Genomic DNA, 24196 nt, shown 5'->3' on the forward strand with positions numbered 1-24196 from the left:
ATGGCTATCCCTCACTCTAGTACTCTAATATATACAGCTATCCGCCACTCTAGTACTATTTAATATACACAGCTCTCCCTCACTCTAGTACTCTGTACTATATACACAGATATCTCTCACTCTAGTACTCTGTAATATACACAGATATCCCTCACTCCAGGACTCTGTACTATATACACAGCTATCTCTGACGCTATAATATACATAGCTATCTCTCACTCTAGTACTCTGTACTATATTCTCACCTCTCCCTCACTCTAGTACTCTGTAATATACACAGCTATCCCTCACTCTCGTACTCTACCATATACACAGCTATCCCTCACTCTATTACTCTATAATATACATAGCTATCCCTCAGTCTAGTACTCTGTACTATATACACAGCTATCTCTCACTCTATTACGCTATAATATACATAGCTATCCCTCACTCTAGTACTCTGTAATATGCACAGCTATCCCTCATTCTAGTACTCTGTACTATATTCTCACCTCTCCCTCACTCTAGTACTCTGTACTATATACACAGCTATCCCTCACTCTAGTACTCTGTAATATACATAGCTATCCCTCAATTTAGTACTCTTTAATGTACACAGCTATCCCTCACTCTAGTACTCTGTAATATGCACAGCTATCCCTCACCCTAGTACTCTGTAATATACATAGCTATCCCTTACCCTAGTACTCTGTACTATATACACAGCTATCCCCCACTATAGTACTCTGTAATATACACAGCTATCCCTCACTCTAGTACTCTGTAATATACACATCTATCCCTCACTCTAGTACTCTGTACTATATACACAGCTATCCCCCACTCTAGTACTCTGTAATATACACAGCTATCCCTCACTCTAGTACTCTGTAATATGCACAGCTATCCCTCACCCTAGTACTCTGTAATATACACAGCTATCCCTCACTCTAGTACTCTGTAATATACACAGCTATCTCTCACCCTAGTACTCTGTAATATACACAGCTATCCCTCACTCTAGTACTCTGTAATATACACATCTATCTCTCACTCTAGTACTCTGTAATATACACAGCTATCCCTCACCCTAGTACTCTGTAATATACACAGCTATCCCTCACTCTATTACTCTATAATATACACAGCTATCCCTCAGTCTAGTACTCTGTAATATACACAGCAATCTCTCACTCTAGTACTCTGTAATATACACAGCTATCTCTCACTCTAGTACTCTGTAATATACACAGCTATCCCTCACTCTAGTACTCTGTAATATACACAGCTATCTCTCACTCTAGTACTCTGTAATATACACAGCTATCCCTCACTCTAGTACTCTGTAATATGCATAGCTATCCCTCAGTCTAGTACTCTGTAATATACACAGCTATCCCTCACTCTAGTACTCTGTAATATACACAGCTATCCCTCACTCTATTACGCTATAATATACATAGCTATCCCTCACTCTAGTACTCTGTAATATGCACAGCTATCCCTCACTCTAGTACTCTGTACTATATTCTCACCTCTCCCTCACTCTAGTACTCTGTACTATATACACAGCTATCCCTCACTCTAGTACTCTGTAATATACATAGCTATCCCTCAATCTAGTACTCTTTAATGTACACAGCTATCCCTCACTCTAGTACTCTGTAATATGCACAGCTATCCCTCACCCTAGTACTCTGTAATATACATAGCTATCCCTTACCCTAATACTCTGTACTATATACACAGCTATTCCCCACTCTAGTACTCTGTAATATACACAGCTATCCCTCACTCTAGTACTCTGTAATATACACATCTATCCCTCACTCTAGTACTCTGTACTATATACACAGCTATCCCCCACTCTAGTACTCTGTAATATACACAGCTATCCCTCACTCTAGTACTCTGTAATATGCACAGCTATCCCTCACCCTAGTACTCTGTAATATACACAGCTATCCCTCACTCTAGTACTCTGTAATATACACAGCTATCTCTCACCCTAGTACTATGTAATATACACAGCTATCCCTCACTCTAGTACTCTGTAATATACACATCTATCTCTCACTCTAGTACTCTGTAATATACACAGCTATCCCTCACCCTAGTACTCTGTAATATACACAGCTATCCCTCACTCTATTACTCTATAATATACACAGCTATCCCTCAGTCTAGTACTCTGTAATATACACAGCAATCTCTCACTCTAGTACTCTGTAATATACACAGCTATCTCTCACTCTAGTACTCTGTAATATACACAGCTATCCCTCACTCTAGTACTCTGTAATATACACAGCTATCTCTCACTCTAGTACTCTGCAATATACACAGCTATCTCTCACTCTAGTACTCTGTAATATACACAGCTATCCCTCACTCTAGTACTCTGTAATATATACAGCTATCCCTCACTCTAGTACTCTGTAATATACACAGCTATCCCTTACCCTAGTACTCTGTAATATACACAGCTATCTCTCACTCTAGTACTCTGTAATATACACAGCTATCTCTCACTCTAGTACTCTGTAATATACACAGCTATCCCTCACTCTAGTACTCTGTAATATGCATAGCTATCCCTCAGTCTAGTACTCTGTAATATACACAGCTATCCCTCACTCTAGTACTCTGTAATATATACAGCTATCTCTCACTCTAGTACTCTGTAATATACACAGCTATCCCTCACTCTAATACTCTGTAATATACACAGCTATCCTTTACCCTAGTACTCTGTAATATACACAGCTATCTCTCACCCTAGTACTCTGTAATATACACAGCTATCTCTCACCCTAGTACTCTGTAATATACACAGCTATCCCTCACTCTAGTACTCTGTAATATACACAGCTATCCCTCACTCTAGTACTCTGTAATATACACAGCTATTCCTCACTCTAGTACTCTGTAATATACACAGCTATCTCTCACTCTAGTACTCTATAATATACACAGCTATCTCTCACTCTTGTACTCTGTAATATACACAGCTATCTCTCACTCTAATACTCTATAATATACATAGCTATCCCTCAGTCTAGTACTCTGTAATATACACAGCTATCTCTCACTCTAGTACCATGTAATATACACAGCTATCCCTTACCCTAGTACTCTGTAATATACACAGCTATCTCTCACCCTAGTACTCTGTAATATACACAGCTATCCCTCACTCTAGTACTCTGTAATATACACAGCTATCCCTCACTCTAGTACTCTGTAATATACACAGCTATCCCTCACTCTAGTACTCTGTAATATACACAGCTATCTCTCACTCTAGTACTCTATAATATACACAGCTATCTCTCTAGTACTCTGTAATATACACAGCTATCTCTCACTCTAATACTCTATAATATACATAGCTATCCCTCAGTCTAGTACTCTGTAATATACGCAGCTATCTCTCACTCTAGTACTCTGTAATATACACAGCTATCTCTCACTCTAGTACTCTATAATATACACAGCTATCTCCCACTCTAGTACTCTGTAATATACACAGCTATCTCTCACTCTAATACTCTGTAATATACACACCTATCCCTTACCCTAGTACTCTGTAATATACACAGCTATCTCTCACTCTATTACTCTGTAAAATACACAGCTATCTCTCACCCTAGTACTCTGTAATATACACAGCAATCTCTCACTCTAGTACTCTGTAATATACACAGCTATCCCTCACTCTAGTACTCTGTAATATACACAGCTATCCCTCACTCTAGTACTCTGTAATATACACAGCTATCTCTCACTCTAGTACTCTTTAATATACACAGGTATCTCTAACTCTAATACTCTGTAATATACACACCTATCCCTTACCCTAGTACTCTGTAATATACACAGCTATCTCTCACTCTATTACTCTGTAAAATACACAGCTATCTCTCACCCTAGTACTCTGTAATATACACAGCAATCTCTCACTCTAGTACTCTGTAATATACACAGCTATCCCTCACTCTAGTACTCTGTAATATACACAGCTATCCCTCACTCTAGTACTCTGTAATATACACAGCTATCTCTCACTCTATTACTCTGTAAAATACACAGCTATCTCTCACCCTAGTACTCTGTAATATACACAGCAATCTCTCACTCTAGTACTCTGTAATATACACAGCTATCCCTCACTCTAGTACTCTGTAATATACACAGCTATCCCTCACTCTAGTACTCTGTAATATACACAGCTATCTCTCACTCTAGTACTCTTTAATATACACAGGTATCTCTAACTCTAATACTCTGTAATATACACACCTATCCCTTACCCTAGTACTCTGTAATATACACAGCTATCTCTCACTCTATTACTCTGTAAAATACACAGCTATCTCTCACCCTAGTACTCTGTAATATACACAGCAATCTCTCACTCTAGTACTCTGTAATATACACAGCTATCCCTCACTCTAGTACTCTGTAATATACACAGCTATCCCTCACTCTAGTACTCTGTAATATACACAGCTATCCCTCACTCTAGTACTCTGTAATATAGACAGCTATCCCTCACTCTAGTACTCTGTAATATACACAGCTATCTCTCACTCTAGTACTCTGTAATATACACAGCTATCCCTCACTCTAGTACTCTATAATATACACAGCTATCTCTCACTCTAGTACTCTGTAATATACACAGCTATCTCTCACTCTAGTACTCTGTAATATACACAGCTATCCCTCACTCTAGTACTCTATAATATACACAGCTATCTCTCACTCTAGTACTCTGTAATATACACAGCTATCTCTCACTCTAGTACTCTATAATATACACAGCTATCTCTCACTCTAGTACTCTGTAATATACACAGCTATCTCTCAGTATAATACTCTGTAATATACATAGCTATCCCTCACTCTAGTACTCTGTAATATACACAGCTATCCCTCACTCTAGTACTCTGTAATATACACAGCTATCCCTCACTCTAGTACTCTGTAATATACACAGCTATCCCTCACTCTAGTACTCTGTAATAAACACAGCTATCTCTCACTCTAGTACTCTATAATATACACAGCTATCTCTCACTCTAGTACTCTGTAATATACACAGCTATCTCTCACTATAATACTCTATAATATACATAGCTATCCCTCAGTCTAGTACTCTGTAATATACACAGCTATCTCTCACTCTAGTACTCTGTAATATACACAGCTATCTCTCACCCTAGTACTCTGTAATATACACAGCTATCCCTCACTCTAGTACTCTGTAATATACACAGCTATCCCTCACTCTAGTTCTCTGTAATATACACAGCTATCTATCACTCTAGTACTCTTTAATATACACAGCTATCTCTCACTCTAGTACTCTGTAATATACACATCTATCCCTTACCCTAGTACTCTGTAATATACACAGCTATCTCTCACTCTATTACTCTGTAATATACACAGCTATCTCTCACTCTAGTACTCTGTAATATACACAGCTATCCCTCACTTTAGTACTCTGTAATATACACAGCTATCCCTCAACTCTAGTACTCTGTAATATACACAGCTATCCCTCACTCTAGTACTCTGTAATATACAAAGCTATCCCTTACCCTACCTAGTACTCTGTAATATACACAGCTATCCCTTACCCTAGTACTCTGTAATATACACAGCTATCTCTCACTCTAGTACTTTGTAATATACACAGCTATCCCTCACTCTAGTACTATGTTATATTCATGGCTATGTAATTGCTCCACTCCTTCCATAACATGCACAGCTATCTATCACCCTGCTCATCTTATGTAATATATAGTTACGCAGCCTCCTCTGTGTAATACCTACAGATACCTATTGCCCTGTTCCTCTCTATAATATACACCACTATCTCTGTCTATAATACACGTAGCTGTTACTCCTCTCACTGAACGTACAGTGCTGATGCTGTATAATAACACACAGCAAGAGGTGACCTAATCTTTACCCCCCTTGAACACTGGTTGGGCTAATCAGCTTAATGAGTTTGTAGAGAGATGTTAGTGGGGGCTGTGTGACCGGTGGAGAGTGGGCCCTGGCATTAGCAATGAAGAAGAGAGAAGTGCTGGTGGATGAGGGACCTTTATAGTTGGAGGACCAATAGTTTGGGTAAAAGACCAGTGAACGATGAGAAGAGTACACTTTATAAGATATTAATTAAAGAAACTTACCAACTAAAGATGACTGGCTAAATGGAGAGGACGCAAGATACAACGACACAAGCCGATGGAGAAAGGGTAAAAGAGTAAACTCTGTGGAGAGTAGAAAATCGAACAGCTGAGCAGAAAGGCCAGAAGATGTGCCGGTGAAAAGAGAAAAGACGAGAGATTAAAAGGAGGAGAGAGAACAGTCTAATAAGTAGGAGAAGAAGGTAAAGAAAAAAAGCAGATTAAAGATCAGGATTAGGTGTCTCGCTCGCTCTCTCTGTTTCCCTGTCGCTAGACGGACCCTTTGGATCTCTAGGAATCTTCAACCACCAGCTCAAACATCCAAAAAAAACCGACCACACCACAGTCCAGGAAATATATGAGGATGTCTAGGTGAGTACTTGACTCGACTTGTGGCAGAAAAAAAGAGTAGAGGAGCAATGCTCTGCAGATCAGAGCTAAGGCGATGCTCTGCATGATTTCTCTGTCGTGTTTTTTTTGAAGGAGAAATCTTTCAGAGACCTCCGCTTCTGCAGAAGAATTTAAAGGACGTTCTGTGTTGGTAATTTGCAATGAACGTAAATGTTAGTAAAGCGTTCATATTAAATGTGTGTTCTCATTCCTTACTTTGTTGCTTTAGTGTTCCTTTCCCCTGGTAATACATGCTGTTGATTAACTTTCAAATTATAGTTATTTTTGCGCTTTAAGTCTGTCCACCAATATTTTCGTATAGTCCACCTCTAATTATTTTTGCCTGTGATAGCCGTAAAGATTTCCTTTGGTCACAAAACAGGTTGGATTATGATAGGTTTGATCAAATCCTGCTTGACCTCTCTCTGGCCCCTGTAAGGAAAATCCCCAGCTCTTATCATTGGGATGAGATAAAGTGCTCTTTGACAGGCATGTCTGATAGATTTCTACTATGTACTAAAACTGTATCTCTCTTTTCTTCTGCCTTTCTTTGCTAATCTCCATGTCTCATCTGTCAAAATCCTGCTCTACTAGCCAAAGAGATGTCTATCAAACTTCACGATGACTCTCCTCTATCCTTGCAACTGTGCTAACGTCATGCCTCGTCCAAGCTTTCTACTTTTCCTTTCCAACCATCCAAGGTGGACCTCACCATCTTCAGCTGCCCTCCTTTTTCTTCTCCAAATTCTCTTGCCAGGCAGAGTTTGGGCGGCCACCTTTCGAATTGGCTTAGTGGGTCCCTGGACATGTGACCCATTGTTAGCTAAATCTCTCCCCGATGTCGCAGCTCGTCTGGCGCTCTCGGACCTAAACGCAGATCACTCGCTTGCTGCTGGAGTCTGGATTGACCATGTACTATTGACTCAAGGGTGCTCGGCCCCACGCGCATTTGCGGCCTTTGCTCTCATGGAACATTCGGTGGCTGCCTTTGTTGGCCCAGCCAACCCTGCATATTGCTCTGCCGCCAGCCTTCTTGCAAAAGGTTGGAACAAACCGATGGTTTCCTGGTCCTGCCTTGGAGCTCTGAGCCCCCTACCACATCCAGTCCACGTTCTCTATGCTGTACTAAGCTTTTTTCACTGGGCTGGTGTAGCTGTGGTCATTGGTCCACAAGAGCATTGGGTCGGTGCTGGCCAGGAGCTATCTGATGCTCTGCGAAACTGGGGTCTGCCAGTTGGTCCAGTGGTTACCATGGAAGAGGGGAAAGAAGGGGCAAGAGAAGCACTGAAGAAGGTAAAAAGAAAGCGAAGAGTGAAAGGTGAGACATTTTATACATCTTTTTATCTTTATTTTACAGTTACATATTTGCATCTGATTTGCTTTGATTTCCTTTATACTCAGTGGGCCTGAATCATTAAGGAGAGCAAAGCAAAAAAAAAAAAAAAGGAGCAAGTCTGCTCCTGGACAAACCATGTTACAATGCAAGGGGTGCAAATGAGTTTATTATTTTACAAGTTAAATACTGGCTTCTTTTTCATGTAGCACAGAAATACTTGATAGCTTTTTTCTAGACTGAAATTTAAAGTAGATCTAGGACATGCCCTTCCCAACTATAAATCTGTCCTCACATTTTAAATTTACCTCCCCCTCCAATGCAACATGGTTTTGCCCAGGTGCAAAGTTACTGCTTGTGTATGCTTTACTCTCCTTAATGACTCAGGCCCATTGTGTCCTTGTTCTAATAACAAAGCTTTTTATACTGCTCTTCCTTTTAAGCACACAGACAGGGTTGATTATGTCCTGAGAAAATACACTCACCACATGTTGGTGTCTAAACAAGTCTTGTTGGTAGATTAAAATAGTCCAAACTGTCATGCTCCAGAAGGACTGCAGCAAGTAACAATGACTGTACTGACTAACTCAACATAAACTTGCCAAGATAAGCTCTAAAATAGGCATCCAGTTTGACAAATAGTAAAACAATCTTACTCCTCTTCTATAGTGGTGGTGATGTGCATGCACTCAGTCTTGATTGGTGGTGAAGACCAACGTCACCTCTTAGAAGTAGCCCATGACCTTCGAATGACAGATGGATCCATGGTTTTCATTCCGTATGACACCCTTCAGTACAGTCTTCCATATGACCGACCCTTCCCCATCTTCATCAACAACACTAAGCTTCGACAAGCATACGATGCTGTCCTCACAATCACCGTCACCTCCCAACATGGCAACTTCTATGACACTTTCCAGGATGCAAAAGCCAATGATGAAGTCCCACAAGATATTGATCCAATGGAGGTAATCTTGTTTTCTCTTTGTGTGAAGGACAAACTCATACCTTGCTTAATCTGAGTCATTGTGTGGTACTTATCTTCTGCTGGTTTGACCTCATCTTTGTATGTGGATGAAATATACTAATACATTATTGTATATTGTGTGCATTACTAGGTGTCTCCACTCTTTGCAACTATCTACAACTCCATCTACCTCATGGCCACAGTAATAAAGAGGACGTACCGAACAGGGCAAAGGGTGACAGCTGCCTCCATTGCACGACATTCTGAGAACATACACCTTGAAGGCTTCGGCTTCCCACTCTATTTGGATGGCGATGGGGACTCCCAGGCTCCATACATCCTTCTGGATACAGATGGAGAGAGCAAGCTACTTACCCCAGTATACACTATTGATCCAGCTACAGGGGACCTTAGTTTCCTGAGGAAAATTCATTTCCCATACAATTACCACCCTGGAACCGACTCTGACTGCTGGTTTGACCGGAGCTCAATCTGCATTGGAGGTACGTCCATTGGTAGAGCAGTAGTCGTCAACTTGGTAGACTTCAGAAGTTCCACGTAAGCCTATTCGTTCCATAATGAGGGACATACATACAATATTCAGAAAAACATAATCTCAAAGGCCCCGTTACCATAGCAGTCCCGTCTAACTTGGTGTACTGTCTCCAACATCATCATCATCATTTATTTATATAGCGCCAGCAAATTCTATAGTGCTTTACAATTGCGAACACCGTAATAAAATAAATACTGGATAATACAGACAGAGAGGTAGGAAGGCCCTGCTCGCAAGCTTACAATGTATGGGACAATTCCACAAAGTGGGTGCAATCCGAAAAAAAGTCCTGTAACCGGAAATGGCATGTGAGTGGTTGAGAGACGCAGATCTTGTTCAGAATGGAGATGTAGAATTGGGAGATATTTTGAGACAAGTGAGGAGATTTATGTCGTGGCAGTATTTTTGGTGGCATTGTAGATTAGTAGAAGTATTTTATACAAGTTAACCCGTGCATGATACTCATGCATTCTAGTCAAATCAAGCTACTTAAGGTGTTAAAAAGGTTCTTGTCATGCATTTGGGGCTAGGCCAGGCCTCCTCAGGGGAAGAGCGTTACTTCCCGACGTAAGAGCCCTTTTTTAACGTGGTTTTGTCCACATGTCACCACCTCATCATTCTTCTCCATCACCTCATCCTTCATCTTCATCGCCACATCCTTAATCTCCATCGTCTTACTGTTCTAAAACCTCTCGATACACAACGTTTCTGCTAAACACCTTATCGCTGTGCTCAATCAGTCTTCCTTGAAGGGCAGTATTCATAACCTGCACTTTCACATCACTGCTTCTCCGTAGTCGTGAAAATGCGACATACAATTGTCCATGACCAAACACAGGCTCTGGTAAATAAATGCCCACACGGTCAAGAGTTTGAGCCCTCAACTGGTAAATTTAGCCTTTACTACCCTCCCTGGGGGGAAGGGGGGATGATGGAAGTTAACTGACTTAACTATTATAATTTTTTGTCAAATAATGTCAGTATACCAAATTTCAGGTCACTTGGATGAGCCCTTTCTGAGAAAATAGTTTTTTCCACACACACACACACACACACACACACACACTAACACACGCCGCTAGGCTTATATATATATTAGATTGGATTTGGTTAAAAAACAGGCAACCAATGTAGAGACTGACAGAGTGGCTCAGCAGAGGAAGAACGATTTGCAAGGAAAATCAATTTAGCCCCTGCGTGCAAAATAGATTGTAGGGATGACAGTCTGATTCAGGGAAAACCAGTAAGGAGGGATTGTAATAGTCAATGCGGGAGATGATGAGTGCATGAATTAAAGTTTTTGCAATGTTTTCTGTGAGATATTTACATATTCTGGAATTGTTTTTAAATGTATGCAGCATGATTTAAATATAGAGTCGATGTGGGGAACAAAGGATAATTCTGAGTCAAGGATCACACCTAGGCAGTGATGTTAAGTAGATAACTTCTATTGGCAGCTGGGAATATTATTAACTCTGTTTTAGAAAGATTGAGTTTGAGTTGGCGAGAAGACATCCAAGATGAAATGGCAGAAAGACAGTCAGTAAAGCGAGACAACACAGATGGTGAAAGATCAGGAGAGGATAGGTAAATTTGTGTATCATCTGCATAGAGATGATGCTGAAATCCAAAGGAGCTTATTAGTTTTCCAAGAGAAGGGGTGTAGATAGAGAATAGCAGAGGACCTAGGACTGAGCCTTGTGGTACTCCAACTGATAAAGGAACCGGAGCAGAGGTGGATCTAGAGAAAATAACACTGAAAGAACAATTAGATAGGTAGGATGAGATCAAGAATAGGACAATGAAGACCTAAGGATTGTAGCGTTTGTATGAGGAGAGAGTGGTCAACAAACAGTGTCAAATGCAGCAGAGAGATCCAGGAGAATTTAGAAGAGAATAATGACCTTTAGTTTCAGCTGTGATCAAATCATTGACAACCTTGGTCAGCGCAGTCTCTGTGGAGTGTTGAGAACGAAAGCCTGACTGAAGAGAATCCAACAGGTTGTTTGCAGAAAGGAAACGTGTGAGGTGAGTGTAGACAATTCTCTATAAAACCTTGGAGGGGCATGGGAGCTGAGAGATGGGGCACTAATTTAAGAGAGAGTTTGGGTCAGAATTTTTTTTTTCAGAATAGAAGTAATCACTGCGTGCTTGTATAATGAGTGGAAGATACCAGTAGAGAGAGCGAGATTACAGATTTTAGTTATAGGTGGAATGAGCACAGGAGACAGGGATCTACCAATTTGTGAGGGTATAGGATCAAGAGGACAGGAGGTAGAGTAGGAAGACAAGAAGAGAGTACGAAGTTCATCTTCATTTGTGGGATCAAATGAAGAGAGTGTCAGAGGGTGCTGGGAAGGAATTGAGTTGACTGCTTGTTGAGGAAGATGATGCCATTTCAAGTCTGATCTTATCAATCTTGTCCCTGAAGTAGGAAGCAAGATCCTGGGCACTGAAAGTAGTCGGAGGGTTGAGAAGAGATTTAAATGTGTTTAAAAGGCTTTTAGGGTTTCAAATCTGAGCATGGTAGTATGTTTGTTTAGCAGTGTCCAGAGCATTTTGATAGGAGGGGTAGATAGCAGTATATGTGAGGAAATCATTAGAGGAACGAGATTTAAGCCAATGACGTTCTGCTGTGCAAGAACATTTTTGAAGATTTCATGTAACTTTTTAGTTAGTCACGGCTGACATAAAAGTTGATGCAGAGTATGAAGATTCACTGGAGCCACTTTATCAAGGGCAGTTGCTAGGTTTGGTGAAAATGAGGAACTGCAATATCAAGGGAGGAGAATGCAGAAATTGGGGAAAGAAGGCATAGGAGAAATCTGTAAAACTATTGAAGATTAACAGAGTTAAGATATCTGTGGGTATGATGAGGCTTGGTAGAGTTAGACAGCAGAGAAGTTAAAGTACTGCGTGAGAATGTAGCTGATAAGAAATAAATCAGAAACTGAGCATAGTGTAGATAAAATAGGATCAAGGTCATCCCTATGAGTAGAGGGTTCAATCCACTGGGAGAGGTCAAGTGTGAAGGTTAGAGAGAGCGGTTTGGAAGCAGCATTGGAATGTGGATTAACAATGAGGATGTTGAAATCACGCATGATGATGATGATGGGGATATCAGAAGATAAGAAGTGATGGAGCTACGCAGAGAAATTGTTGGTGTGGTCCAGGGGGTCGATAGATGACAGCAACACACACAGAGAATGGGTTAAAAATCCTTGCAGTATGTACTTCAAAAGATGTGAATGTGAGTGATGGGACATTTGGTAGAATGTGAATGTGCACTGTAGGGAGAGAAGTAGTACAATCCCCATTATCATATCAGACCACCCAAGCAGGACACTCACTGCCATCCAATCATATATTATATTTCTTCATGGGACAACCCTGACAGTACCTCATTGAATCATTAGGACCTAAAGGGGAGTAACATAGGAAAACAAGTGCATGAGTAGCCCTATATCAATCACATTTCTACATGTGTTTAAGTCTGGATACTCGGTATTATCCAGGACCTTTCTATAATAGAATTAATAAATATTCCAACAGCTTATTCAGACAGATATTCCAACAGCTTATCAATCAGTTATTGGTTGGTAATGCCAAGGAAGTATTTTAGTATGTTGGCCACTTGATGGCACTGTGTCCCTACATTCTATTATTTATGTGGTCTACAGTGAATTAATAAACACAGATTTACTGAGGTTCATGAATTACGAAACCATATATTTTCCAAAGAAAACTGAGTTATAAATACTGCACGTTGCGTGGCCAGTATATGAAGCACAGCCATAAATTAACTACTCGAGTTAGTGTGCTTTGGAGTGAGGACAGACGGGACTAATGATTTAAGTGACTTTAACAGATCATGGTTTGTTTGGGAGATGCACAGTGTCAGACTGGGACATGAAGGGCCCACCGGGGAAACCAATGACTGGGGCCCACCTAATACCATCTCAGATGCACTAATATGAATGTATCAGAAACAGCAACATTGCCAAGGGTTCCACTCATGACCGGGTCACAGGTGTACTGACAATGGGCCACCACCCAAAGCACTTCCGTGGTGGGAAGTGGACCACTGAAGTGGTGCAAAGTAACAGATAGACCACAGTCAGTCAGCTAACAACTGACTATAATAGTGGTGCCATACGAGACATTTCAGGATGGACAACTCATATTAGATTGCCACAGATAGGGCATGTCAATCAACAACCTACCCAAATTTCACATTTTAACAAGCAAGAAAGGGTGCGGATGAGAGGACTAAGATACGACAACACCAACGTGAGTCTCGGGATCCATCCTGTCCGGTGTCATCAATGAGGTCTGCTGGCGCCGGTGTATTGATGTGTTATGTATTTAATGCCCATTTGATATAACGAGAGCAACATTTGAAAGGCTCAAATATAGCAGATCACGTGCACCTTTCCTGGACCTAGCTTCAAACAGGCTTCTTCAGCAAGATAAGGCTTCACTCCACAAGCTGGGAAAGCCCAGGAACATGACATTGAAGGCTGCTCAGTTACCAGAACATCGTCTGTGAGACGATATGGAACAAACTATGCAGAGTAGAGATCAGTCTACAGCCACAGTTGCCATCAGGATAACGGGACGTGTGGCTATCTGGAAAGTGGCGTTATCTTCATAGAAATGGATGAGAATGGATCTGGTCGTGGTTTGGGTGAATTGAAGATATTGGGACACTTTGCAGATGACATGGACCAGCATCCCTGTGCTGCACTTTCTACCACTTGTAGAGTCTATACCCTTATAAATTCAGGCTGTTCTGAGGGCAATTATAGGACAAATATCTCCTGGGCTGACATAACTAATAAAGTGGCCATTCAGTGTATATATTCCCTTGAAGTCAGCCAGTGGTTCTCCTGTGCGGGGGTCTACAAGTCCCAGCATGCTCTGCAGGCTAGAGGTTACCTACACCTGCTTTACAGAGTAATTTGAATGTCTTCGACAGTCATCTCAAATGCAGTTACAACTTCAGATATTTAATAGTTGATATGGCTAACTTTAAAAAAAATCTAGATAATGTCAACATTATTCAGATCCTTATACTGAGCATTCACGAATGCCTCTTGTTTACAGGTGTGGATCCTGCATTTGTGCTGCTTCTTTGTATTCTCATCACAAGCTTCGTGCTCACAGGAGCTTCTCTCACCTGCTACATAAGGTAGGTACACAGCACATAAGGTCTTTTACTTGTAGACTTGTTCTGCCTAATGGTTATTGTGGGTAGTGCAGGATGTACATATAGGAGGTCAGGATTATGTCACAGTTAGAAAGGTTGAAGGAAGACACAATACCATCAAGTTGATCTGGAGAACGACAAAACAAAACCCTCAGTGTGACAATTTTGCCTTCCTGACCCCAAAAATAGTAATTAGATAGATTCTCTGAATCAGTAACAATCACAATGTCACCTACTAATTGTAGCTACAGATACAATTTCTTTTAAGAAAAACATCTAAATCATTTTTGAATTCACCTTGAATTTATTTATACACATTAATGAGGCCAATACGTTGCCTTTTTACTAATGCAAACAAGCCTAATTTCACCCATAAATAAGAAAAAAATGGGTGTAATTAGTCGCGCTGTTTATTTCAATAGACGCTAACCTCAAAACTGTGCATAATGTACCGTATTTTATTTATCTAAAAAATATTTGGCCAGGAAAAAATACCTTGAGAGTCACCACACTGTCCTGGAAACATGAAATATAATTCTGACCTGGTTACAGACAGAAGGTATTAGACAATGCAATCATTGCAATGGGGAGTGTTGTAGAAGAAGGCAGAATGGCCAGATTCCTTATAGAACTTAGCCAGCTTCTGGAGGTAGATCTTAGGTGATAAGTACTGTAAACTGCTGGTGTAAGAAGTCTGAGAAGTCTGTTCAGGTATTTGTAGAATTTGTCCAGAAAGCTTTTTAAAGGAGAAACGGGTGATGTGAATACTATGGCTGGGCTCCATGAACAGCCACCCTACACCTGAGAATGTGACACAGTGGTGGGTTTTGTAGTTACACTGCAAAATTAAATGGTTTCAATCTTGCTAAGGTCAAATTGGGTGGGGGGCGGCTGTTAGGGGGACGGGCAGAGGCTGACACAAACTAAGAGCTTCCTGATAAGTAATAGGAGAAAAAAACACTTTTCACAGTGTCAAAATGTTTTCCAAAATCTAGGAATATTGCATAAGTCACCTGTCATTGTCGAATCCACTCTGAATTTCTTTACAGATTATTAATCGAATTGTCATTGGTCTGTAGTTTAAAATACCATTACTTCTGTCACCACTCTTTTTAGAATGACAGTAACTGTTTCCCATGCCTTGGGAGTTTCACCAGAGGATCTATTAGAATTTAGTAAGGAAGCGATAGGTTTAACATTGACCGGAGGACTGAGGCACTACCAATGTTGGAATGGCCAGTGGCAGTTTAATCAATATTAGCTCATGTGTAATTTCTTCAATGTGTGAATTTGTGGTTATATGTTGTAGGGGGAGATGTATTAGTGTGATCAAGCAAGGCATCTGAATTTTGGTTACAGTTCTGCTAGGAACAAATAAATTATTAATGACCTTGAAGAGTTTTGGTGAATATTGGGCTTTGGCTACCTCTATTTGCCTATTGCATGTATTCTGCATGTGCATGTAATCATGAACTTCTTTGGTAGAGCCACTTACTTTCCATCATTTCCACCATAATATAATTTTATTCAAATTTGAGGATGGTTTGATTGCTATATTATGAACCGTTTATGTTACATTGTAGCTTTTCTTTCTCAATGGTTTGTCACTTTTCACTTTGCTGTAAAATATGAGGCTGCTTATTTATCATTAATTAGCTCTTATGATTGTCTAAAGCCTAGGGCAAAGGCAAGAAACCTGTGACTCTCCAGCAGTTATGGACCTACAAGTCCCAGCATGTTCTGCCAGCCAGCTGAAGAGTCCACAGGTTGCCTATACTTGGTCAAGGTTAGCTGAGTTGGGCAACGAAAGTGAATAGAGGAAGAGATATCATAAGGCGGGACCTTTGATGGTCTCATTCACCAAGCGCACTGAATGATGCCTCATATGACTTTTATTTTTGTAACTTTGTTCTGCAGGAGAAGGATTCAGCATGCAAAACTCACGAAAGGTCCTAATAAGATTATCCTTACAATGGACGACTTAGTTTTTATTCAGACCCAGAGCAAGAAGGTAAGAACTGCATAGTTAGGGGACAATGTAGGGATTGAGAATCAGAAGAGTCAATAGACAATTCCTATCTGTCTCTTCTCAGAAACTGGCTGACGACAGTAGGTCAAGTATGTTGGGGAAAAGTGTTAGTGAAATCAGGACTCCCCGTCACTCTGTATCTGGGAAAAGCATGACCGCTGCCACGCCGTACACAACAAGTGTGGCAGTCTACGAGGTAAGTCTTCAATCCAGAAAAGTGTGATTTTTATTTAGAGCTATTTTCAATTCTGTAAATTGAGAGAGCTTGAAACATGCTCAGAATGGGAAAATACATAAGATGAACTGTTCATCTCTGGTAGTGGGGCAGATTCGTGAGATTGACTCTCTATCCTTCATAATGGGCAATCCATGAGATGAACATAACTCTCCATGTTTCACAGAAAGGGGTTTCATGTGATGAAGTGGAGGAATACATGAGATTAATGTTCTATCCCTAATAGTGAGGGAATTATCCTCTCCAATACTGTCCTTTCCATCACTCTAAGCATGTGGATGTATTGATATGAAGTCTTCTGCCTCAAAGTGGGGGCAGTGGAGATCCATGAGATGTTCATTTTCCATTGTGGACATCAGAGGTGGAACTAACGAGCTGGGGAGGAAGGACCGAGGCACCCAACGCTCTGCATCTGCCATGCATCGGGCCCCATTATCTCCACGGGCCCTGGTGCACTGCACCCATGGTAGTTCCGTCACTGGTGGACATATTCATGACATTAAATTCACCATCCCTCATTGTAGGAAGTTTCTTGGCATGAACACTTCTGCCCTTTTATTAAGGGGTTGTGATGAACTCCCCATTTCTCATGGTGGGTATAACCCATAAGATGCACTATCTCCAATAGATCCGACGTTCTGTGCCCTAATGACTTGACTTGCGGGTAAAAGTTTCTAGTGCCCTTGAGTTGAACTTTACTTTTTTAGTTTATTTAATTCAGAAGGCATACATTAATGCAAATCTCAGCATGAGATGTTCGTTTTAAATTCATTCCTTTCCTCAGGGGGACTGGGTATGGCTCAAAAAATTTCCTGGTGAGAAGCATGGAGATATCCGGCCAGCTACAAAGAATGTATTCTGCACGGTAAGTGTCTGAACGTCCTTGAAAAACTGGTGGAAGCAGGTGGCGATTGTGTGGAACAAATATTGAACTGAGGACCTATCCATGGCCAAAGGATGACTATATGTGCAGGGTTTTATTATATCCATCCATAACTTCAAATCACTTTAAAAGCTTGGGGACCTTAAGGTAACTAGACCTAGCACTGAACCCAAAATGTAAATGGCCTTACATAAAAAAGTTACGAATAATATGGACAAATATATATGTAAAAGTTCCCATATAATGACGGAACTTGATATATTTGATGTTCTGTTTACATTTGATTTGCGAAAATTGGCTAAGATAAACCTGCGTGTGTGAAATATCTCCCCCTTGATGAACTTTCTCTAAAATATTTTCATATTGATATTTCGTCTTGATAAGCTTCTAAAACATTTACATATAGATTTGTATATGTTATTACAAGCTCTTTTATATAATCCATTTTGTATTTTGGTTTTAGTGTTGATATGTTTTTTTTTTTATTATACTTTAATCCATTTTAGTCCTGTAGAGGAGTTGGGAAGTTTAATTGCTGTTCTTTTATCAGCATAATTTTTTTGCATTTACATCCGAGTTGCTGTCAATCAAGTAAGCAAACATGGCAAGAAGGCATAAAGATTACTTGTTCTCTAGCCTGCACTCCTTTACCCTTGTGGTTTTATTGTATTGTGTTCCATTTGGTAAGTGATGGCAGAAACTAGACGAATCGTATAATAGCAGATTCAATTATTTCCCTTAGATCTCGGTCGCTCGTTAGCTGAGATGTAGTGCTCCTTCACGTTGTCATTGATTAATTCTCGTGTATGTTGTTTATTTCAGCTACGTGATCTCCGGCATGAAAATGTGAACCTTTACCTGGGCATGTTCCATGATATGGAAGTCCTTGGAGTTGTGTCTGAACATTGCACTCGTGGAAGCCTGGAGGATCTCATCCAGAACCAAGACATGAAGCTTGACTGGATGTTCAAGTCCTCACTTCTTCTTGACCTCATCAAGGTGTGGGCAGTCTCATACAGAGAATGGATGGAAACTAGAGAACACTTTACATGTAGTGTTGTTAATCCAGAGCTGGGCACCTATCAATCTATTTTTGAGTCTAGTGATGGTTGTATTCAACAATGAAATATGTTAAATCTTATCATGAGTTGGGTATACCTTACCTACAGTTAGTATTTTCTGAGTTTGTGAGTAACCCCAGAGCTAATGTAAAGTCATGTCATCATTTTTTTCCTATGGTGTCTTATGGCAGGGCTTGAAGTTTCTTCATCACCGTGAAATTATTCATGGATGTCTTAAGTCAAGGAACTGTGTTGTTGATGGGAGATTTGTCCTTAAAGTGACAGACCATGGAATGAAGGAGTTGTATGAGGCTCAAAGACTGACTGCAGCTGAGTACAAACCTGAAGGTAAGCCAATACAAACCTTTAGATGTGAATGTGATGAGTAATATCACCATCTACTACACAATGGCCTGTAACATACTGTCTCCTCTTCATGGGGTGTACTGTAATTTCAGACCTGTTCTGGACAGCCCCAGAATTCTTACGTGATCCACTAATAGGTCAAAGAGGAACCTGTCGAGGAGACGTATATAGTTTTGCTATTATAATGCAGGAAGTTATTATACGAGGAACTCCATACTGTATGCTGGAACTCTCTGCAGATGGTAAGTAAGGAGCTAAAAGAGTAGACAATTCTGATGCTTCTCAACCTTCCTCTCTCTGATTTTTTTATTTTCCCAAATTATGATGTTCTTGCTCTCTTAGTTTCTCTGCTTGCTTTATCCACACGTTCTACTTGCAGAAATAATCCGTAAGGTTCGCCGTCCTCCCCCACTTTGCCGCCCCTCGGTGTCTCTGGATCAGGCTCCCCCAGAATGTATTCATTTAATGAAGCAGTGCTGGAGTGAACATCCAGAGAGGAGACCGAACATAGACCAGATTTTCGACCAGGTAAAACTTTTTCAAATGTTCTCACCTTAAAGTATGTCAGAGCTGATTACCAATAAATGTAATCATTATGGCTGTTTTACTGAACAGTGAGTGCCAATTGGAGAATTAGAATTTTCATAGGGCTAAGCCGACATGTAGTGAATCAGAACAGTATATTATTCACTTGCCTAGAAACTTGTAGCCAGTCAAAACATTACAATTTTCAAAGGTTAATCAGAGTGCCAGGATGTTCAGAGGGCTCGACCAGCCTATAGCTAAGAATTGCTCAAGAACAGTCACAGTTGTAGACCAGGCTGTCCGACATCAGAGCCTTAAAACATTCACAAGGCAAGACCAAGCTTTAAACAATAATTTTCCTATCTGTTCCCTTGAGAACATAATTCCAGTACATGTACATTGCTGCGGAATTAGTGGTGCTATGTAAATAAATAAATGATGATGATAACATAACTGTTGCTGGTACATAGCCAAATATTCTATACTTGTGTTTTCCTTTCAAGCTTTCCTTCTTTCATGTTTCATTCAGTTTAAAACTATAAACCGCGGACGCAAAACAAACATCATCGACTCAATGCTTCGAATGCTGGAGCAGTACTCTAGTAATTTGGAGGACCTGATCCGAGAGAGAACTGAAGAACTGGAGATTGAAAAGCAGAAGACAGACAAACTTCTTACTCAGATGCTTCCACCGTAAGTGGAGGGTGGAGAAGACATATGAGGTTGGGAGTGAACAGATCGAATAAGTGTTATAAGAGGCTTAGATGGTACAGGACAAACTGGGACTAGATAAGTTGTTTAAAATGTTGCTGTGTAGTGTAAGCTGTCCCTTTCACGTACTATCTCTTTTTATTCCTTTAAATTATCAATATTTGTCCCTCAGATCTGTAGCTGAGGCTCTGAAGACAGGCGTCCCTGTGGAGCCAGAATATTTTGACCAGGTCACCATTTACTTTAGTGACATTGTAGGTTTCACAACCATCTCCTCCCTAAGTGACCCTATAGAAGTGGTTGACCTTCTCAATGACCTATACACACTTTTTGATGCCATCATTGGATCCCATGATGTCTACAAGGTAATTGACTCCCACTACCCCTTCTACTTTTCTGTGTCTTACAGATGGAGAAATTCCATTCTTTAGTTTCTCTTTCGGAGATATAATATAACCAAGTTTATCCTCTTTCTTAAAAGGTGGAGACCATTGGGGATGCCTACATGGTGGCTTCAGGGCTGCCTAAAAAAAATGGGACTCGTCATGCGGCAGAGATTTCTAACATGTCTTTGGATATCCTAAGCTCTGTGGGATCATTTAAAATGAGACATATGCCGGATGTCCCGGTCCGAATACGCATTGGGCTCCACTCTGGTAATAAGGCATTTCACCATAAATATATTTGGTTCAGGGCACACTCAGTGTCCTCAACTTCTACATATTTTATTTTGATACCTTTTGCTTTAATAGTCTTTGTTCTTGATATACCACTGTCTTGCCATTGCTACCCTCTTTTATCTTTTCACTCTCCTCCTTCTTTTATGTTCTTTCTTAAGCCAATTCTTCTTTTGCATTTTTCCCATAGGACCATGTGTAGCTGGAGTGGTTGGACTCACAATGCCACGATATTGCCTCTTTGGTGACACTGTCAACACGGCATCTCGTATGGAATCCACAGGGCTTCGTAAGTGCTTGTTGTCACCATTTTGCTGTTGAATACAAATCCCATTCAAAGCCCATATAACCTTGCGGATATAGGGCCTCCTTTAGAGCTTAGGGGCCAGTCCAGCTAAAGGCACTTATGAAGACTGAAAATTTCTATTTTTCATGTGATGAATCCAACATCACATTTTGTCAAATAAAAGGGTCAAAGCGTTATAAAACAAATAAAAAAAAATAACGTTTGATCCCTGGATGATCTCCCATAATTCTATCTATTTGATCTGATGTAACTTGTGATATTGAAATATTATTATCTCAAAACCTCTTGACTTTTTATGTCCACCCCAGCTTATCGAATCCACGTGAATGTCAGCACAGTGAACATCCTGAGGTCTTTGCAAGAAGGATATTGTATGGAATCGAGGGGTAAAACTGAACTCAAGGTAAATAGTTAGTCTTTTGCTTGGCAACCCAATCGTTCCTTGTTCTCCACCTATGCTCAGCAACTCCAGTTTTGTGTTTTTTATTTATAGGGTAAAGGAGTGGAAGACACCTACTGGCTGGTAGGGAAAGAAGGATTCAACAAACCCTTACCAACACCCCCAGATATATTACCAGGGTGAGTATGCTACTAGCTTAAAAGCTTTCCTCATCCTTGGGTTCTCTCTCGGAGTCAAACTTTTCAAGGTGGCCAATCAGCCCATCGCCAAAGGCTGTCATCTCACAATCTAATCCTAACAATTAAAAAAAATAATATATATATATATATATATCCATCCGACAACTATGTGTCAAATATGGTCACCAACATTCCACTATACTATGCACAATTCTTAGTTAAAACCAGGATGGATTGAATCCTACAAGCCATGTTGCTATAAAACACAAACATGTTATGCTAAAGCCTAAATTTTGGAGATAATGCCCATAGATCTTTCATCTTAAAAAATTATGCTGGCTGCAGGGCCGGATTAAGGAAATGGAGGCCCCTGGGCTAAGGGGGCCTCCATTCCCCCGTGAGGGCCCCCCCATAATCCAAGCCACCCCTCCCGATGAGGCCCTCCCTGTGAGCCGAGCCGCCCCCATCCCCCAGGGCACTTACCTTCTTCTCCTGGCATTGCAGTCCTTCCCCGGAGCGCTGTACGCTCCTTACTGAGATCTCATGAGAGTGAGACTCACGAGATCACCTCAGTAAGGAGACTACAGTGCACCGTGGAAGGACCGCAGTTAAAGTGCTCAGCAGCATTGATCGGGCCCTCGCCCCCGACCAATCAATAATGCTGCTGAGCACTTTAGAGGGCCCCCTGGATGCCTGAGGCCCCTGGGCTGTAGCCCAGTTAGACCTCGGGTTAATCCGGCCCTGGCTGGCTGCCACATTTGGCTTATTGATTTCAGATGTCTGCAGTATTTTACCCACCGCCTGTGGTCAGTAGGGCACTCAGGAGTATTTACTGTTCAGATCTCTCATCCATGTCACCTATACAGGACCAGTAATCATGGCATCAGCCTCAATGAAATTCCTGAGAGGAGGAGAAAGAAGCTTGAGATGGAGAGGGATATTGTCAAAAAGCAAAAAATGAAGTGACCACTTTGTCTCACATATCTGCACCTCTGTCCACACTATTCAAACTGAAGATGGGAATCTCTGGAGAGCCATTAGAATATATCACAGACTTTCGCTATTACTACTGTTTTCTGTGGAAACCACAATCCTCTCAAGATACGTTTGTATTCTCTCCAATTCTTTAAAGGGTACATTTTTATAAAAGCAATGCAAGACAAAAATCCAAAGATGACTTTGTCACCTCCGTGGCACTATTAGTAGAATATAGTCGACTGTATCCTTCTTTGTTATCTTCTAAAGTCTCTCAAACTTGAAGGTGCTCTTATACATCCATCCATGTATCTTCAACATTCCAGATATTTGAAGATCTTACAATTTAAAAATGGTGGTTCCCGGCTCAGAGGAATGGGTAAATTGGATCAACTTTCGAGATTGTGTGCACCGATATTCTTCATTGAAGATAAATTAAGCCATATTATTTGCAAGGTCATCTCACGTCTTGCAAATTGTAATAAGTTGGTTTTATTGTTTTGAGTTTGACATTGATAATGTTGAAGGCAGGGGAAGGATGGCAAATTTTAGCCCTGGGGGGGCAAGTCTCGACTCAACAGCCTATTAGGAACATTTTAAAGGAAAAAAAAATGCAGGTGGCCCAGCCCAAGGTAGCTCACTATTGGTCCGGCCCGCTTGCCCCTGGTTGAAGGACTTCTACGATGAGGTCAGCTGATTTTATGGAAAGAAGATGTTGAGCCACTGGATGTCAGTCTCTTAAATTAAAGGTCATTTGTCATTGTATGAGAGGAATAAAACATGGATGCCATCTAGAACATGGTAGCGAAACATCTTCCCCTCTATTTTATGCAGCATTACCCATAATCACCTGGGGGAATTGATTGATTGATTGAGTATGTGCGCTTCCTGTGATTGGTTGCTGTCTGTCCTTCACCTAAATTAAAAGGATTGCACCTCTCATTTGTAACCTGTGTGAACTTTATTTCTATCTCCCATATCTCCCATAAGGTTTATTATATTAAATGGGAATACCATTACTTTAATGTTGGGGCTGGAGGAAGGCCTAAGTATTAATCATGGGCAATTTTCTAAATGTATCCATTTTTTTCCCAAATAGGGCCCCCAACATTTTATTCGGTTTCACTTTCCGAAGAGTTCACTTCAGAGGTGCTAAGGGAGTTATAGGTTCTTTGATATTTCTGTGTATCCCATTTAAATATTTTATA

At 40.6% G+C, this 24196-nt stretch overlaps 1 protein-coding gene across 1 annotated transcript; it reads left to right on the forward strand.

The window, feature by feature from the left end:
- Positions 1-6189: 6189 nt before the first annotated feature.
- GUCY2D (guanylate cyclase 2D, retinal) lies at positions 6190-23928 on the forward strand. The gene is made up of 19 exons (XM_075206465.1): positions 6190-6557; positions 7170-7893; positions 8578-8876; positions 9027-9378; positions 14538-14622; positions 16558-16651; positions 16734-16865; positions 17689-17769; positions 18610-18786; positions 19040-19196; positions 19307-19456; positions 19594-19742; positions 20269-20432; positions 20623-20815; positions 20932-21106; positions 21318-21416; positions 21743-21837; positions 21928-22013; positions 22880-23928. Exons 2-19 carry the CDS (start codon positions 7197-7199, stop codon positions 22977-22979), a joined length of 3285 nt encoding a protein of 1094 aa, XP_075062566.1. The 5' UTR covers positions 6190-6557; positions 7170-7196; the 3' UTR covers positions 22980-23928.
- Positions 23929-24196: the final 268 nt, after the last annotated feature.

Source organism: Mixophyes fleayi, chromosome 4, assembly GCF_038048845.1.
Source record: "Mixophyes fleayi isolate aMixFle1 chromosome 4, aMixFle1.hap1, whole genome shotgun sequence".
Classification (NCBI taxonomy): domain Eukaryota; kingdom Metazoa; phylum Chordata; class Amphibia; order Anura; family Limnodynastidae; genus Mixophyes; species Mixophyes fleayi.